The 18,227-nt window shown below is 43.9% G+C and overlaps 1 protein-coding gene and 1 long non-coding RNA gene across 2 annotated transcripts in view; one reads left to right on the top strand and one right to left on the bottom strand.

Annotated features, from left to right (window-relative positions):
• Window positions 1-594: 594 nt before the first annotated feature.
• LOC118662748 lies at window positions 595-2,578 on the bottom strand. Its single transcript, XR_004969874.1, has 2 exons — window positions 2,352-2,578; window positions 595-892 (listed from the first exon to the last, which is right to left on the bottom strand). It is a non-coding gene; the product is annotated as an uncharacterized LOC118662748 (long non-coding RNA).
• Window positions 1,664-18,227, top strand: part of CHMP4B (charged multivesicular body protein 4B) — a 36,688-nt gene continuing 20,124 nt past the window's right edge. Inside the window, exon 1 of the mRNA XM_036321515.1 lies at window positions 1,664-1,976. Within this exon, the coding sequence (XP_036177408.1) occupies window positions 1,787-1,976 (190 nt within the window). The 5' untranslated portion in view covers window positions 1,664-1,786. The remainder of the gene's footprint in view (window positions 1,977-18,227) is intronic.

Here is an 18,227-nt window from a genome sequence, read left to right as displayed (position 1 = left end):
CGACCTTCTGGACGTCCAGACATCCTTCCTGACAAAGCCGGGGCCCGGGGAAGCCGGCCAGGGTCCTGGGTGCCTGTGGGCGGCTGGAGGAGGGTTGCCCAGGTCCTGAGTGCCAGAGGGAAGCTGGTGCTGGCAGCCAGGGTAAGGAAGGCCTACTCTTAACACGAATTTTCATGCATCAGGCCTCTAGTTTATTTGAAACTCTGTTTCCAAGCAACTTAACATATTTGAAAGGCTTAGGAAGAATAAAAAAGGCCTTTGAGAAGTCATTTTTTCCCCCCATTGGCAATCGGAAGCAGCAAATTAGAATGGTGGGCTTGGGGGAGTATTGGCTATTACTCGAGACCTCACTGCTAATGGGTGGGGAAGTGATTCTTGACAGCAAAGGAAAGGGAAAACAATAAAATGGGGCCCACATGCAGTTGGGCCTGTGTAATGCAGGGGGAGGAAATCCTCAATACCTCTGCTACTTTTGAAAGTTCTGTGTCACTTACTGGTTTAATTATTGTGAATAATGATGACCCAGAATATGTAGGAATGAACACACATTTTTATTTTAAAAGCTTTTTTTAATAGATTTTTTTTTTTTTTTAGAGAGAGAGGAAGGGGGAGAGAGAGAGAGAGAAAATCCTTTGGGTGCCTCCTGCTTGCCCCTTACTGGGGATCCAACTAGCGACCTTTTGGCAGGACTCTCAACCAACTGAGTAATACTGGTTGAGCATGAATACACATTTTGAGTCCCTACTATGCTAGGACTATGTTAAGTAAGCACTTTCCATTTCCTACCTTACATAAGCTTTAAGGTGGTCCTGTTATCCGGTTGACAGTTTCCACAAGAGAGAGGTACACAGGGTAGAGGGTGCAACTTGCCCAAGAAAGTATTTCAAAGAACCTAGTAAGATGAATAAAAAGTAGAAAGGCGCCTTAACCGGTTTGGCTCGGTGGATAGAGCGTCGGCCTGCGGACTGAAGGGTCCCAGGTTTGATTCTGGTCAAGGGCATGAACCTTGGTTGCGGGCACATCCTCAGTGGGGAGTATGCAGGAGGCAGCTGATCAATGTTTCTCTCTCATCGATGTTTCTGACTTTCTATCCCTCTCCCATCCTTTCTGTAAAAAATCAATAAAATATATATATAAAAAAAAAGAAGTAGAAAGGCATTCCAGGTAGAGGGAACAGCAAATGCAAAGACAGGACTAATAAGTTAAAATAGTTAATCACTATTTCTTAGTCTTGGTTACTCACCTACGAAATCAGAACAGTATTGTTTGTCATAGGCTTGTGAGAATTAAATGTGATAATGTATATAAAGTACTTTTCACGATGCCTGGATCACAGAATGTGCATAATGTTAATTACAGTGTTGTGGTTTTGTTTTTTTTTAAGTTATTTCTCTCTCTGTTCTTCCCCTGCTGAGTGGGTTCCCAAGGACACTACATTTCCCAGCATTCCTTCTCGCCCTTTAACCCTAGACAGACCAAACAACACGCGTCACCCAGCGCCTCAAGCCGGAAGACTATAGCTTCCCGGCATGCCATGCGCCTCTCTTCATCGTATTTGAGGCACAGTCGGCGCGTTGCACCCTGGGAGTTGTAGTAGGCGGCGCGTTGCCCTGACGCCAGCGGAGCTGGGCGTGGGGGCCTATGGGAGGTGGCACGGCCGGGCTCAGCTGCGGGGCGGAGGCGGTGGAGAGGCCTGCGGCAGCAGGGAGCGGCTGGGCCGGGAGCGGGCGCCGGAGCCGAGCCGAGCCGGAGCGGACGGCGCAGGCCGGCGCGGCGAGCAGCAACCATGTCGGTATTTGGGAAGCTGTTCGGGGCGGGAGGGGGAAAGTCTGGCAAGGGCGGCCCGACCCCCCAGGAGGCCATCCAGAGGCTGCGGGACACGGAGGAGATGCTAAGTAAAAAGCAAGAATTTCTGGAGAAGAAGATCGAGCAGGAGCTGACGGCCGCCAAGAAGCACGGCACCAAAAACAAGCGTGGTGAGTCGGCCCGGCTCCGGTAGACTCCCCTCAATTCCCGGGCCCGGACTCCACCTTCGTCAGACGCGCACCAGGATCTGCTCGGATCCTGGAATCTCCCGGGTCAGACTCCCTTCCGTGTCTCCCCGAGCATCAGGCTCTCATTCCAAGCGCTCTGCCCCCAGGCCCCTCCAGACCCTGTTCTCACAACACTGTACTTCTCCCTCACTCTTTTCGTTTCTCTTCCTCCTTTTCCTCCTCCCTCTGGCCTGCCCTCGCCCACCCTTCCCAGGGACTGCCGATTCCCTAACACTTGTCCTTTCCTGGTCCTTCCCTGCCCCTCTGTGGAGTCCATGAGCTGCCCTTGGCTCTTTCCACCCTCTGACTCAGAATTACCCTTGAGAAGCCGCCTCGCTGGAGAGGAGAGGGGCCGCGGGGAGAGGAGACCCCGGCTCCGGCTCTGTTCGCTGGCTGAGTGGACTTGAGCAAGTTACTTTTCCTCTTGTCTCATTTTGCCCCATCCGTCAGCCAAGGTTTTGCCTCCGTGAGGCCTAGGGTGCTTTCCAGCTCTGCGGTTCGCTTCTTGGTGCTTCGGAGCCAGGTCTTCCCAGAGTTTCACAGAGGCCCAGCCTGCACCCCGTGACTCACCGCTTCCCCATCCCTCTAGACCAGAAATACCGATTCCAGTCCTCCATTGGCCAGGACTCCTCCCCAGTCCCCACTGCTGTGGTTAAGGGCAGGGGGACTGAACCTTGAGGCACTTTACTTGTATGGCTTTCTGGGTAATAGCTTTATATTCTTTTTTCTTTTTTGTATTTGCTTTATATTCTTAAGTAAGGTGAATGTGAAAATGCTTTAATAATTGTAAAGCAATTTAGACATTTAATTTTTCTTGCTATGGCAATATGAGAGTGAACCATACATAGTCTGAGACCCTTCCCCTAAGAGGGGGCAAAGGTGAGAGGGGCTGAGAAGCTCTAAGTTACTTAACTTGAACTCTGGCAGTCCCTAGCCCTGTGACCTTGAACTAGTTAATTTACCTTTCCGTCAGGGAAGATTATGGATTTACAGTGCCCAGCACATAGGACGGGCTAAATAGAAGTTTCCTTCGTTTTAACATAAGAACAAAGTAGCCCATCCTGAGGATGTTCCTTTGTCAATAGTCTGCAATTCTTTTGGAATTTTGTGTGATTTCATAGGGTGAACAAAACACAGCTTCCACTCTAATGAGGGAGAAGACAGAGACAGGGAAATAAATCAAGAAAATATTGTCTTGTTGTGATGTGTAGGGAAAAAGTAACTGATGGGGAGTGATGGGGTGGAAATGGGTGTCACTGTAGTTAGAGTGGTCAGGGAAGTCCTCTTTGAAAAGGTAAATTTGTTCTTGAGAAGGAACCAGCTCTGGAAAAATCTAGGGGAGGGGCCTTTGGGCCGGAGAACAGCATAGGAAAAGGCCCAGAGGTTGGCCTGTTTTAAGAAACACAAGACCTCGGTTTCTAGAATGTAGTGATTGAAGGGGGGAGTGGTGTGAAATAAGGGGGTGGGGAGTAGGCGGACCTCGAACTTCCTGGTAAAGAGTTTGGAAAGAGTTTATTTCAAGTGATGGAAAGCTGTTGGAGGGTGTTATGCATGTCCTAATTGTCCAAATTGTTGATAATGGTTTTAAAAACACCATCTGGCTGCTCTTTGGAAAATAGACTGGTGGAGGGAGTGAGGGTGGGAGCAGGGAGACCGGTGAGAAGGCAGTTGCAGTCATCTGTGGCCTAGACTCCAGTTGCAGCTCTGGAGATGGAGAGCGGGGTCAGATTTTGCAGTCTCTAGCTTTTTTGGGGATGACTCTCAGTCAGGAAGGTCCTCTGTTGTTCATGGTAATTAGAGTCACTGTTTTTACTGGCCTGCATTTGGGAATGCTTTGCTCTTTCAGGGTGGTCAGGAGGGCGTCATTTTATGCCATCTCCCATCAAAGTGCAATTCTCCAGTGGTCTTTTGGTCTGAAGCTACTAGTTTAGTTTCTGCTGTTTCAGAGGTGATTGAATTGGCTTTCAAGAGGCTTGGAGGGAGGCTTCCAGCAGACTATGGAGCACCAATCTCAGTTGTAATAACTTTGCTGAAAGCAGTCTATCTTGAGTTTTCCTGAGAGGACAGGAGCTACTGCCCTTCTTTATAGCGTCCTCTGGGGGAAAGGCCATATCTGCTTATTGGGATAGTGCTGTGAGGTGTTAACGCCACCCCTTACCACTCATTTAGTCACTTACTGACTTGATGCTGTGCTGGGACCTAGAGAAACAGAGATGAAAATACATTGTGCCTGCCCTCCAGGGACTCAGGATTGGAAGTGTGTAGTTTTGTTTTGTTTTGTTTTGTTTGAGTTTGTGTGAGTTATGTGTGTGGGACACACACACACACACACAGAGAGAGAGAGAGAGAGAGAGAGAGAGAGAGAGAGAGAGAGAGAGAGAATATGAAAGAAACATACTTGTCAGAGCTGAAACGTGAGTGTGTACGTATTTGGGGCCAAGGCTGAAGAGAAGGTTTCTGTCTGGAGGTGAAGGGCAAAAAGGCTTTGCAGAAGAGGGAGATGTGAGGTGGGTCAGCAAAGAATTTGGGGAGCTGTGAGAGTGTGGTGGGACAACAAATAGGTAACACAGGAGTGGCCTGTGGCCTTCAGACTTTAACCTGGAGATGGTGAGGAGCCACTGGCTGTCTTAAACCAGAATATACAGATCAGCTTGGATTTTTGAAAGAACACTCCAGCAGCAGTATAACGGAAAGAGTGTAGACCAACCAGGAAAGAACTGGAGGCAGGGATCCAGTAACAGGTAAGGGTTGAATCTCATAGATATGGATTTGAGCCTTAGCTGTGTGCACCTTGGGTAGGTTGCTCTGCACCTCAGATTCATCTATAAATAAGGTTAGTAGTATTTACCTTATTGAATTAAATTACGTTATGCATGCAAAGCTCTTAATACAAAGCCTGACATATGGTGAGTGATCAATAACTGCTCGCCATTATCATTATTACAAGACTTGTACTTATTCAGGTAGGAACAAAATGCCTAGTGTAGAAGCATGGAAAACTAGACGAGAAGTGATAAATGACAGAGACTTTTTTGAAGGACAATCAGAAGAGACTTGGTGATGGATTAGAACTGTGCAGGATGAAGGAGAGAGAGTTGAGGACAATTCCCAAGTTTAGAGCTTGGACAGTGATTAGGGGGTAATGCCATTAACCAAGTTGGGAAGCACAGGGGAGGAGCAGTACTTCATAATAGTATAGTTCTTTGAAGTTTGTAAAAGTCCTTTTTTTCATATGAGTCTCACAGGATCCACTGAGACTGTGAGTTCCATGAGGCATGAATGTTTATCACATCTAGCATAGTGCCTGGCATGTGATTAATGCTTAGTATTTATTAAATTAATTAAAACAATCTTGTGAGTGTGTTTTCTTGTTATTCCCATTGCATAGAGAGGAAAATGAGGCTGGAGACAGGAAGTAATGACTCAGAGACTAGTTCTTCTGGTGGCTGTGGGCATCTTGTGTTCTATTTACTCTCATGATGGCTGAAGGCGTCATCATGACCTTTGTCATTGCTCAGATCACTAAACGCCCTCCTGTGCAAGGTGTGGTGCTGAGTGGGAGAAAAAAAAGTTCAGTAGGATCAGGCCCTGCCCTGTGGAGTTTATAGCCAAATGTGGATGGTATCTTTGTGGCATACGCATTAGAAAGATGATAGATTGTCCTTTGAAACAAACCTCTGAAGCTCAAGTAGATTATTTGCAGTGTGCAGGTGTGTTCCAGGCAGTGGTTTCAGTTAAAAGCTTAGAGCAAAATTTGGATTGAATATTTTTTCCAAATTTCTTTTCCTTTCCGTTAGTCAAGCATTCATTCTTAAGCATGTGGTAGGCTCTTAAACTGTGTCCTAGGCCACATACTCAGTGCTGGGAGCTCAGTACTAGGAATGTACAGACACTAGACATGATCCCTGCCATCCAGGAGACTTAAGTGTCATCACTTTCCTTTTCTACAAAGTGGAAATTATATACATCTCACATGACCATATGGTGAGGATTAGCTAAGATAACATATGAAAGAGTGTAGCACATTGTGGATATAGAGTAAGTATACTTTCCTTTTTGTTAATCAGACTGCTTGGGTTTGATTATCAGAATGGAAAGGTTCGCCCTAACCGGTTTGGCTCAGTGGATAGAGCGTCCCCCTGCGGATTGAAGGATCCCAGGTTCGATTCCGGTCAAGGGCATGTACCTTGGTTGCGGGCACATTCCCAATAGGGGGTGTGCAGGAGGCAGCTGATCGATGTTTCTCTCTCATCGATGTTTCTAACTCTCTATTCCTCTCCCTTCCTCTCTATAAAAAATTAATAAAATATATTTTTAAAAAATGGAAAAGTTCTTTCACTGAGAACTAGATAGAAACCAGGATTGCAGTCTAAGTGAAATGATAAAAATCATTGAAACTTAGGTCTCTTTTGGTACCTCCTGTTGGTTTTCTTCCTAAGAAGGTTGATCAGATATCTGAGATTCTTTTCTTTTTAAGGCACTGTAACTAGTTATGAAGTATCTACTCTAGGTGGTTCAGATTTTCCTTTTGTCCTGTTTTACTAAAGATGAAAACAGTTTATAGAAAGGATCATTTAGTTTAACAAGAAAATTGCATGAGATTGGGAAATGGAGACTGGGTATTTCAAACACACTACAATGGTACATTTCTTTTGGATTTATGGATGCAAATCAGTTCATTTACAGGTTAATTTAGGTTCAGCTGGAAATGTCTTGATCGATGCAGAGAGGCCAGGAGCTCACGGAAATATGTCTTCATTAAGTCTGCGTATTGCTGGAGCCAGGTGGTGCTCTCATGTTTAGTAATGTTGCTGTAAAACATTAGCATGTGGGAAGATATCTTAAGTTAAATTTATAGTGGATGTGGCTTTTGGTTCTCTGGAATCAAGGTATCAGGTTGAAAATCACAGCATCTTTTTTTTTTTACTTCAATAGTCAAACATTTTATTGAGCTCTAAAACTCTCCAATAAATTCATTAACATTTTTTTTTATTGATTAAGGTATTAGATATGTGTCCTTATCCCCCCTCTTGCCCCCCCTCCCCGGCCCCCCCCTCATGCCCTCACTCCCCTGGTGTCTGTGTCCACTGGTTATGCTTATATGCATGCATACAAGTCCTTTGGTTGCTCTCTCCCCCTTACCTCCACCCTCCCTCTGAGGTTTGACCATCTGATCAATGCTTCTCTGTCTCTGGATTGTTTTTGTTCATCAGTTTATGTTGTTCATTATATTCCATAAATGAGTGAGATTATGTTATATTTGTCTTTCTCCGACTGGCTTATTTCGCTTAGCATAATGCTCTCCAGGTCCATCCATGCTGTTGCAAATGGTAGGAGTTCCTTCCTTTTTTTTTTTTAGTTCCTTCCTTTTTATAGCAGTGTAGTACTCCATTGTGTAGATGTACCACTGTTTTTTAATCCACTCATCTGCTGATGGGCACTTAGGGTGTGTCCAAATCTTAGCTATTGTAAATTGTGCTGCTATGAACATAGGGGTGCATATATCATTTCTGATGGATGTTTCTTGTTTCTTGGAATATATTCCTAGAAGGGGGAATCACTGGGTCAAATGGGAGTCCCATTTTTAGTTTTTTGAGGAAACTCTATACTGTTCTCCACAGTGGTTGCACCAGTCTTCATTCCCACCAGCAGTACACGAGGGTTCCTTTTTCTCCGCATCCTCGCCAGCACTTGTTGTTTGTTGATTTGTTGATGATAACCATTCTGACAGGTGGAAAATCACAGCATCTTAAATGGTGGATATGCCAATAGGATCTCCTCTCCCAGAAGCCCAGGGATGGAAAACCTGAAACCCACCTGGGGAACTGAGCAGTGGGAATTTCCCTTGGTGACACTTAAGTTTTTTGTTTCAAGAAATGGTTGGCTAGATTGGGTTTGGTTTACTTCTTAAGACAGATGGAATATCAGAGAGGCCTTATGTGTTGGCTGTCCAAACGTGCTGGCGCCTTTGATTCAAATGACAATTTTTTTTTTTTTTTTGGCCTCATTTGGCAGGGAGATTAAATATTTTTAAAGTGCCTGCCAGTGGGTTTATAATGTGATTTAAAATTCATGATAGATTTTGTTTAGAAGTTTAGCTAAATGTATGGATCTTTGAGTTGGTCTGTTATATTCAGGGAACTTTTGAGTGTGGAGAATGAGGCCTGTGAGCATGTGTGTGAGTGTACATCTCTGAGGCAGAAAGCCAGGAGCTGCTTTGTTTACAATGGTCCAGAGCCCTGAAATGGAGCCGCAGCCCACTAGGAGGAGGGATGGAGCCCTTGGGGCCTTAGGAGTTCTTTTGGGTATGAAGCGTTTATGAAAACAGAGTCCTCTTGCCCAAGATTGTTTTGTGCTATACCACTGTCTTTTATTTTTTAATTTTTTAAATATACTTTTATTGATTTCAAAGAGGAAGGGAGAGGGAGAGAGAGATAGAAACATCAGTGATGAGAGAAATTACCAATCGGCTGCCTCCTGCACACTCCCAACTGGGGATTGAGCCCGCAACCCGGGCATGTGCCCCCAACCGGATTCGAACCTGAGACCCTTCAATCCCCAGGCCAACGCTCTATCCACTGGTCCAAACTGGCTAGGACTATATCACTGTCTTTTAAAAAGTGAGACAGAGGATATTCAAACAAAACAACTTTATATTGCTCATTTTGAGGATGGATGGCTATACTTAGAAGAAAAATTTAAGCATCATAATAGGAAACAAACTACAGTCCTAGTTAGATATAGTACTGCCCTGTTTTTAAGGTATTTGTCTCAAGTCAGCAGATGTTTATTGAGTTCTTTCTAGGCGGGAGGCAGCATAATGTATGGTGTAGGCAAATATTTCTCCATTTGAATGCCAGCTTAACCACTCACGAACAGTACCTTGGCAGTTATTTACTCTAAGTTTCAATTTTCCCATCTGTAAAAAGGAATAACAATAATTCTTAGGGTTCTTATAAAGATATGGAATAAGTTGATATACGTAAAGTGCCTAGCAGAGTGCCTGGCACAAAGGAGGGACATAAATGTCCTTAGTTTCCCAGGTATAGTCTTAGGCACAAAGGGGATATAAAGATGGCTGAGACCCTACTTCTCCCTATAAGGCAGCGGTTCTCAATCTGTGGGTCGCGACCCCTTGGGGGGGTCGAACGACCCTTTCACAGGGGTCGCCTAAGACCATCGGAAAACACATACATAATTACATATTGTTTTTGTGATTAATCACTATGCTGTAATTATGTTCAATTTGTAAAAATGAAATTGGGGGTCACCACAACATGAGGAACTGTATTAAAGGGTCTCGGCATTAGGAAGGTTGAGAACCACTGCTATAAGGGCTCACAATTCAGTGAAGAACACACACACGTACAAGTAACTGGTAAAAGGCAAGTTGTGGTAAGTGTATAAATGAAATGTTAGAGGAAAACGCAGCAGGAAGAGATTAATTCATCTCTGAGGGTTGGCAAGTTCATCTCACCCAGCCACCCATCCATTGCCCAAATTCCCTTTGCAGTATTCCTGCCAAGGGATTAACCTCTGATTGAACCTCTCTGCTGATGGGATTTATATTAGATGCTCCATCCTCCTACACTACAGCATAGTCTGTCTTTGGACACTCTGACTATAAAATCGCCTTTCTTATTTGGAACAGATCTGTCTTCCTGTAGTGCCTACCTCCAGTTCAGATTGGGGTGGTAGCTCCATAGAAGCAGCTTGGGAGGTGGCGAGAAGGTGGGATCTGGAGTTAGAAGCATGGAGGGGGCAATTCTGAGCTCTGACATAGACATTGTTGGGAAAAGAGGTTGCTCATTCTGCTTCTTGGGACCTCAGAACAGGTCTAATACTCCTTTGACAGGAATGATCAGGGAAGATGGTGCTTATGTCTCAAGCCTGCACTTCCCTAAGACAGATCTTCTCTCTTGAATTGACTACTCTGTTGCCTGGTGTTTCTGTTCTTTCCTTGTTATCCTCCCCTGGATATTCTCCTGCTCATCATTGTTGCTTTTAAGGTGTAGAGTGAATACTCAGAATAGTCCAGCCAAGGCCTGAACAGCATAGCCCAGAACACGCAGGTCTAGCCATTTGTGTAGGATTTAATTTGGTTCTGTGTAATTCCCATATCACTGAGACAGTTGTTGTTTTTCTTTTGAAAAGCAGTTATATTTTGCTGTGGCCTTTTATTAGTAAAGGAATGAGTATCTAGCAACCCCTAAAGTTTGTTTGGTTCTTCTTCAGGAGTCTTAGCTGAAAGATTGAAGGACTGAAGTTCTTAATAAGAGCAGCTGGCTGGTTTTGATTCTCTCATAGCTGATATTTCTAGCTCTATCTCCTCCTTCTTCCTTACAGGGCAAAGCTGGCTAGAAGGCTTATTTGAGGAATTCACAAAAACTATACATCTCTGTGGTTGTGACTGTTTAGCTCAAAAGGTTAGTGGTATGATATGATATGGTATGGTATGGTATGGTATGGTTGGTATGGTATGGTAGAAAAGGCGTTGGGTTGGGATCAGAAGACCTGAGTTTACATTTCACCTCTGCTACTTCCTACTTTTGTGATCTGGGGCAAGTCTCATATTTCTGAGCACCAGCTTCTTCGACTGCAAAAACAGGATATTATACAACTTTGCTACTCAAAGTGTGGTCTGTGGGAGCATTTGGGAAGTTGTTAGAAATGCATAATTTCAGGCCCCCCAAGACCTTCTGAAGCAGAACCTCCATTTTTATGAGATTCCCCAGGTCTTTGTATGCACATTAAAGTTTGAGAGACACTTCTTTATAGTTATTGTAGGGATTAAGTGAGAATGTTGGGCATTTTTCACAGGACCAGGACAGTATTCATTCCTGGACAGTGAAGATGCTGTCTCCCTGATCAATTTGCTCACTTTTTCTTGCTGCTCAAAGACTAAACTCTTATCCAGCTCACCTTATTCCCAAATACCTTCAGTTACCTCAAAATCTGACGAGGCCTCGGAAGAAGGACGATTTAGTAGAAGTTCATCTTCCCCTTCTTGAAAAAAAACTTGAAGCAAATGTCCTGCTGATTGGGTAACAGCCTCCTTCATGGAAGACGACAGTCATTTGGGTGACTGGCAGACATTCAGTTATGTGTTCTGTCATGAAGATCCACTGGCAACCCCAGTAGTAAGTTAGAGAAAGTTCCCATCCTCAGGGAGCATTACTGCCTGGTGGGGGGGGAACCAGTTAGTAAAGAAAGAATTTCCAACTAGCAAGGCTTGTGTTGAATGTCTTAAGAACCACAGGGGTAGGGGCTAGGAAATGCCTTTTTTAAAGTTATATCTTTTTCTACTAGAAATTATTTTTAAAATACATTTTTATTGATTTTAGAGAGGAAGGGAGAGGCAAAGAGAGATAGAAACATCAACGATGTGAGAGAATCACTGCTGCCTCCTGCACGCCCCACACTGGGAAGCGTGCCCTGACCGGGAATTGAACCACAACCTCCTGGTTCCTAGGTCAGCCAGGCACCAGAAATGATTTTTTGAAGAGTCCTAATTTCCTTGTTTAATGGCTTTTTCCTAGTGTGTTTATATGATATTGCTACTGTTCTGCTATACCAAGTTTTCTACAGCAGGAGGGACAGGTGTTCTGTTGGGTGCCTGTTCTGTTCTAGGAGCCATCTGAGATGCCATGTGGATTTCCTGGCCCAATGGGTCCTACAGCAAACAGATCTGTAGCTCTCTCTCTAAGAGAAAAAAGTTATCACAAATAGCTTCTCAGATAGGGGAGAGAAGTTAGGTGGGATGATAAAGCAGGACATTCCATCGTTAAACTTGCCCTCTTCAATTCTATAAGATGACATTTTTTTCTGGATTTTGGGCTGATAGTGAATTTTTGAGCAGGAATTCCTAATTGGGTTAAAATCCAGCAAAGTGCATTGTCTTCTTTTCAGCCTCGAACCAAAAAAAATATAACACATCCCCCCCACCCCCACTCCCACCCCCAATAACACAAGCAAACAGGCGGTAAGCACCAGGTTGCTCAGGGGGCTTGGCACAGACTGCTGAGGACATCTCCCATTGACCACTCAGGGCAGTTGAGTTTGCTGAGCTAGGAGGCTCTGAGTCCCAAAGCAGGCCCAGGTGTGAGGCCCTGCCTTACAACCACGTTCTCAGGAGGCTCTTGGTATGGGGATAAACCCAGGATAGGAGTAATTAAAGTCCAAAGTTGGCTGTAAGTACCACCCACAGGAGCACCCTAAATGGAGCTTTGTGGAGATTTGAAGGAGGGAGCAATTGCCACAGTTTAGGGTTGGGGGTGACAATGTGATTCTTTCCATTAGTCCTTAAAGAAGTAGGCAGTCATGGGATGAGGTGGAGGTTGGGTGTAAATACTCATGTTGGTATGTGACATCACCTCAGATCTAGAGTTACAACTGGAAATTGCAAAAGAACATTGCTTTCATCTAGCTGTGTTGCATAAAGAGTAGTGTATTTGAGAAAAGGAAACTAAGATTTTGAAACAGATTGGATATTGTGTACTGTTTAGGGACTCTGATGTTGAGATTCCAATTTATTTATTTATTTTTTGGTCTTAGTGCTGCATAGATAGAAATTCACATTTCATTTCAGATGGTCCATTTTTAAAGAAGGTAGCTAGAAACTTGCTTCATATACTTGATTGATAAGTATATGTTATCTTGAGCTGTGTGCCAGATACTGTGCTAGTTTACCGGGTAAATGCAGATGAAGACAGGTCATTGCCTCTGAGATGCTCATATAGAGTGACAGACAAGTAAACATATGTAATCAGGATACAGTGTGATCTGTTCTAGAAGCATATTAAGAATTCAGAGCATAGGATATACAGTGGAGTGTGTGTATTGTTTAAATCTGTGTTTTAGTAAATAGGTATTTTGGAGAATTCTAGAATATTAGAGCAGAAGGGAGCTCAAAATGTATGAATGCTTAAAGTTGATTTAATAGGAAATGTTTTTGAGAAAGAAAAACCAGGAACATGGAAATACATACAGTACTTTTGTTTTTTATTTTTATTTATTTATTTTTAAATATGTTTTTGTGCTTTGTTTTTTGGTGTGGTTTTTTTTTGGTGTTGTTTGTTTGTTTGTTTTTGAGAGAGAGAGAGAGAGAGAGAGAGAGAGAGAGAGAGAGAGAGAGATTGGTTGTCTCCTGTAAGCACCCTGAGCAGGATGAACCCACAACTTGGGCATGTGCCCTGACCAGGAATCAAACCGAAGTACTTGGCAGTGGGGGGGGGGGGGGGGGGGGGGGGGGGATATAAGAATGAATAAATGCTTGGCTTAGGTTAGTCATAAAATAATTAGCTTTAGAATACTAAGTTTAAAGTACAGCTTATTCTGATAATTATTACACATTTGCTTTGTCTACATCCGGCAAAAGAAGGTAGGGACTAATAAACCTGAGGAGTGGATTCTCTACTATCTGCATATGCAAGAACTGTAAGTTGCTTGTTTGTAATCTTTGTAAGACTGATAGTTATAAAAACAAAAATACGATTTGTACATGTGTGTAGCCTGGCTGCTGTTCTCTGGAGAGGTTTGAAGAGAGGGGTTGCTACTCAGACATGGCCACCTGGAAGACTCCCCATTAGGGTGAGGAGTTTGATCATTTCAGTGTTCCCAGAATTTATTAGACTTGGAAACGTTGACTGACAAGGGTGACATTTAAATCTCAAATGATTGCTAGTTTCTTAATTCTCCATCAGGTTGATCAGTTGCTTTCCCCTCTCCAGAGCATTTTTTCCCTTTAGAATCTTGCACACTGGGTAGTAAGCGGTTGCAGGTTGCTTAGCAAGTCTGGAGTAGATTTGGTTGTTGAGTTGTAGTCGGCTTCGGTAGCCTTCTCTGACCATGTCCAAGGAAGGAACTATCAGCCTGGCATTCAGCTTTTGTTCTTAGCAGACAGGCTATTGGGCTGGTGGCTGCAGACAGCTCTTCTCATGCTTAGATTTGAGAGGTAATTTTGGAGGTATAATGGACAGATGGCAGAATAGGAACACCTTTTCTTAAATTATTTCATCATTCTAAGAAAGTTATATTTTAAAGTAAAAAAAATTTTTTTCAGGAGAAAAATCTTCAGAAAATGAAAACCTTCCTCTATCTTTGGGAAATGCCATGCACTTTAAAACCTTGATCACTTTTGATTTTTTTCAACAACCCCTTGCATTAAGTGGTATTACACCTCACCCCCATGCTTTAGAGATGATAAAGGTGAGGTTTGAATTATATGAATCATAGCACTTACCCAGGAGCCTTGGGCATTGTGAGGTAGGCTGTATCACAGTGGGTTCTGGTATCTTTGGTGTTCTCATGGGAACCAAGACTCTATAGCCTTTAGTGCTTATAACTTATCAATGGACAAAATCCTGCCATTGGAAATCAATTTTTATAATATTCCCTCCACAGTGTGAATGCCTGTTATTCTGCAGTGAAATACTTCACATTTGTACAGGGTTTTATGGCTTACAAAGCACTTCCACATACATGATCTTCTTTGAAACTTGGAGAAGCTTTGTTAGTTAGAAAGAGCAGGGTGTGATTTTTAACCCCATTTTGTAGGGGAGGAAAGTAAGGCTCAAAGCAATTAAGTGGTTTTCCTAGGGACTGTCAAAGCTAGAGCCCTTCTTTAGGCTCCCAGCCTAGTGCTTTTCTACATTGTTCTGCATCCCTCTTATTAATGCTCAGTCTCAGATTCCCTTGCCAGCTTCAGCAAGGCTATGTGTCCGTAATGGGTATGGGCCAGGTTAAGGAGGACAAGGTTGGGGTCCTTAGAGTTACTGGCTCATCTTATATACAGTGGGACTAGTGCCAGAGAGACCACTGTATTAATTTATTAATATTATTAATTTATTTCACTGTATTAATTTATTTACAGTCTGCTACACCATTAGCTTGTGTATTTCCCAGCCTGGTTTCCATTTCTTTCACCACAATAAGCTAGTTTTCTCAATGGCCTCTAGAGCAGTGTTTCTCCACCTTGGCACTATTGATATTATGGACTGGATAATTCTTTGTTGTGGGAGGCTGTCCTGTGCATTGCAGGATGTTGAGCGGCATCCTTGACCTCTACTCACTAGATGTCCATAGCATCCCCTCTCCAGTTTTGACAACCAAAAATGTCTCCAAACACTGCTATTGGGGTGGTGGCTGCAGACATCTCTTCAACCAGTATTTATTGAATACCCACTATTTGTTTCTCTATCCTAGGACTGTGTCTGACATGAATGGTAGTAGGTGGCCACGTGGTAGCTGTTTTTATTTTTGTGTGATATATATATTTGTCATGTGGTACACAGGCAGTGCACTGGGTGTCCACATATACAGAGCAGTGGAGTGATAACTATGAACCCAATGGGCTCACAGCCCATAGGTTGGGAATGAATTGGTGCATTATACCATGAGATTTTAGAGAATAGCAAGCCTGAAACTCTGGGCTTTTCTTGAAAACATGAACTATCTCCACACTCGAGATGGAAATCTCCACACTCTGTGGAAATAAAAAGCCAACAGGCTATCTGGAGTCCTCAGTGTAGCTCCCTCAACAGCTATACTCTAGGGCATTTGTGATAAAAGAAGAAGCATTGGTTGGAAACAAACTTTCAGTTCCTAGCATTAGTTGGTAAATGGTGCATGTGTCTAAGGGGAGTTTAAACTCATGGCCTTGAACTTGAGAATCTGTTTCCAGAGCCTCTCATCTCAAAGCACTTAGCTTCTCTAACAAGTACTATTCCTCTCTCTCTCTCTCTCTCTCTCTCTCTCTCTCTCTCTCTCTCTCTTAATTTTTTTTGTTAATCCTCACCCGAGGATATTTTTTTCTCATTGATTTTTAGAGAGTGGAGGTGCGGGGAATAGACAGAAGAGAGAGAAACATCCATGTGAGAGACACATGGATTGGTTGCATCCCCCACACCCAGATGGGGGCAGGGATGGAGCCTATAACCAAGGTACGTGCTCTTGACCTGGAATGAAATCCATGACCCTTCAGTCCCCGGGCCAACGCTCTAACCTCTGAGCCAAAGCAGCTAGGGTACTATTATTCTTATTTCAGAGGTAAGCGGCAGAGAGGCCAGACCACACAAATTGTCTCTGAAAGAGAGCCAGCTACTCCCAGGTTTAGGAGCTGGGACTCTGGTTGGCATTACAGGATAGGGCTGTTCACTTCTATCAGATGATGGTGAGAAAAGGAAAAGGGTTGCTGGATTAAGTTCCACCCAATTCAGCCAACATTTTGAGTGCCCACTGTGCAAGAGTCCATGTGAAGGGTCTGTCTGGGACATAGATGTGGGACACAGATGAGCAGGATTGGGACAGAGGAAGGGGTGGGTGGGCCATTCCAGCCAGGGGGATTGTGGGAGCCAAGATTAGCATATGTTGTGTGTGTGTGAGGGATGGGAGGATTATGGAGTATGGTTGAGGAGTAGTGGTGGCTCAGGTCAAGTGAAAGTTGAAAAGGTAGGCTGTGGCTTCTCTGAGGAGGCCCTGGATTCCCAAACGGAGGGATCGATGTGAGATTGAATTTAGTGAGTATATCAGGTTACATGCTGAAGGTAAGCAGACACATCTTCCCTATTTAAATTGGCTTGACCCAACCTCATTAATCAGGTTCTTGGCTGCCTCAATACTGTACGTTTCCTCTTAGTGCCTGGCTGACTAAGTCAGTTAGTTGTGATCTTTGAGATTATTTAATCTTCTCTTCATGTTTATCTTTTATGAGAGAGAGAGAGAGAGAGAGAGAGAGAGAGAGAGAGAGCGCGCGCGCGCGCGCACGCTAGTTATTTCCCTTAGCTGATGACAAGGACCTGTGTTTCTGAGGTCATACATTAGGTTCAGCCCAGACTCTATCTGCTATCTTAATCACAAAAATCTGAAAAGGAGCTCCACCCCTTTTTTCCTGAGCTTCCAGTTTCCTGTTGGCTTTCCTATTCTCTGGGTGCTCCTTCCATCACCCAGGATGGTCAGACAGAGCTCTAGGACTTAGAGATACTGTACCCTGGTTCTAGTTCTGACTGTGAACTGCTGTCTTTGGGCAAGCGTCTTCCCAACTCTGGGATTTTGTTTTATTGACAGTAAAATGAGAACGATGGATTGCATGAATGCTAAGATTTGTTCCTGCTCTAACATTCTCTGAGTCAACAAGTGTCCACTGTACAGTAACCCACCAGAGAACCAGGTATTGCTCCAGGCAGTTTTGCTGCATAAAAAGATGGAGCAGCTCAGCATTCATTTTGTCTGTTAACAACTTGGGTACATCCCTCCTCTTTGTAAAAGCTGAGAGCAGCCACAGACTGTTTTGTAGAAGGTGCTGGACATTTTTTCCATTTTGATTCCCTGGTTCAGAGACCAGAGCTGATTAATGGTTTTTAGTGGATTCCCTGAGCCTTTTTCCAAGCAAGCAACACAGATGCTGGAGGGGATCTGTCCTGATGTCTGAACCTCGTTTGGGTCAGTAGCCTGCCTCTGATTTGACTGCCAGACTTTTAGCAAACCAGAGTTACAGATTTCTGCTGGGGCTGAGCAGGCTCAAGCTCTGCTGGACAAAAACTCAGTAGTGACCAGTTAAGCATCCTGGGAGTGTTTCCTTGTGGCAGGACTTGACTTCCTCACAGACCCACCTTTGGGCCCCAGGATGCAGACCATTTGTCTCCTATGAGCAGAATAGAGAAAGGAACCAACTGCTACGGGCTGGTCTGACTTGAATCACTTTAATTAAGTCTGCTCTTTAGGATGGTGATTGAAGATGATGCTGGGAGTCTTGGGGAAAGCAGTGGGCTTCTCTGGAAAGGCCTCTTGTGCTTAGTGTGAATCCTGGTGCCCTATGAGCAGCTAAGCATTTTAGGAATATGGAAGACATTTACCCACTGGGTTCTAAATTAAGGTCTTTAAAACCTCAAGTCCCAGCCTTAGCCTGATTAGTTGGAGCATTGTTCTGTTTTCCAAAAACGTTACAGGTTCAGTTTCCGGTCAGGGCACATGCCTAGGTTTTGGGTTCAATTCCCCTGTCGGGAGGCAACTGATCAGTGTTTTTCTCTTTCATCAATATTTCTCTCTCCCTTCTTTTCTCTCTAAAATCAATGAACAGCCTGGCTGGTGTCGTTTAATGGTTGAGCATCGACCTATAAACCAGAAGGTCATGGTTCAATTCCTGGTCAGTGCATATGCCCAGTTTCAAGCTTGATTCCCAGTGCAGAGCATGCAGAA

This window comes from Myotis myotis, unplaced genomic scaffold (assembly GCF_014108235.1).
Source record: "Myotis myotis isolate mMyoMyo1 unplaced genomic scaffold, mMyoMyo1.p scaffold_m19_p_9, whole genome shotgun sequence".
Classification (NCBI taxonomy): domain Eukaryota; kingdom Metazoa; phylum Chordata; class Mammalia; order Chiroptera; family Vespertilionidae; genus Myotis; species Myotis myotis.
Note: the sequence above shows the minus strand (reverse complement) of the source record. Positions and strands in the feature narration are given on the sequence as shown.